The sequence below is a fragment of the Rhea americana genome, unplaced genomic scaffold (genome assembly GCF_003343005.1).
Source record: "Rhea americana isolate MKP2758 unplaced genomic scaffold, rheAme1 scaffold_888, whole genome shotgun sequence".
In the NCBI taxonomy this organism is placed as follows: Eukaryota; Metazoa; Chordata; class Aves; order Rheiformes; family Rheidae; genus Rhea; species Rhea americana.
The window spans coordinates 5211-5927 of record NW_028187075.1 but is presented as its reverse complement, the minus strand read 5'-3'; the positions used below and the strand labels follow the sequence as shown (position 1 = coordinate 5927).

Here is a 717-nt window from a genome sequence, read left to right as displayed (position 1 = left end):
GGGTGCCCGCGTGCCGGGTGCTGCGTGGCCCCGGCAGCCGGATCAGTGGGGCGGAGGGGGGCTCCCCAGGGTGTCACTTTGCAGGACGAGGCAGGACGGCATGGACAGGGCAGGACATGCATGCGTGGCAGGCAGTGGGGCAGTGTGCAGTGGGGCAGGACAGCGTGTACTAGACGGAACAGTGTGCAATGGGGCAGGACAGTGTGCATGGGGTGCGGCGGTGTGCAATGGGGCAGGATGGCTCATGCGGGGCCCGGCGGTGCGCGGTGGGGCAGGACGGCGTGTGCAATGGGGCCCAGCGGTGCACAACGGGGCAGGATGGCGTGTGCAATGGGGCCCAGCGGTGTGCTATGGGGCGGGACGGCGTGCTGTGGGGCAGGAGAGCATGCACGGGGCCCAGCGGTGCGCTGTGGGGCAGGACAGTGTGTGTGGGGCCTGGCGGTGCACAACGGGGCAGGACGGCATGTGCAATGGGGCACAGCGGTGCGCTATGGGGTGGGACGGCGTGCTATGGGGCAGGAGAGCATGCACGGGGCCCGGCGGTGCGCTGTAGGGCAGGACAGTGTGCATGGGGCCCGGCGGTGCACAACGGGGCAGGATGGCATGTGCAATGGGGCCCAGCAGTGTGCTATGGGGCGGGACAGCGTGCTATGGGGCAGGAGAGCATGCACGGGGCCCGGCGGTGCGCTGTGGGGCAGGACAGTGCGTGTGGGGCCC

The 717-nt window shown here is 70.6% G+C and overlaps 1 protein-coding gene across 1 annotated transcript in view; it reads left to right on the top strand.

Moving 5' to 3' along the window:
- Positions 1-173, top strand: part of LOC146584916 (phosphatidylinositol 3,4,5-trisphosphate 5-phosphatase 2-like) — a 6449-nt gene extending 6276 nt beyond the window's left edge. Inside the window, exon 16 of the mRNA XM_085323862.1 lies at positions 132-173. Coding sequence (XP_085179988.1) covers positions 132-173 — 42 coding nt within the window. The remainder of the gene's footprint in view (positions 1-131) is intronic.
- Positions 174-717: the final 544 nt, after the last annotated feature.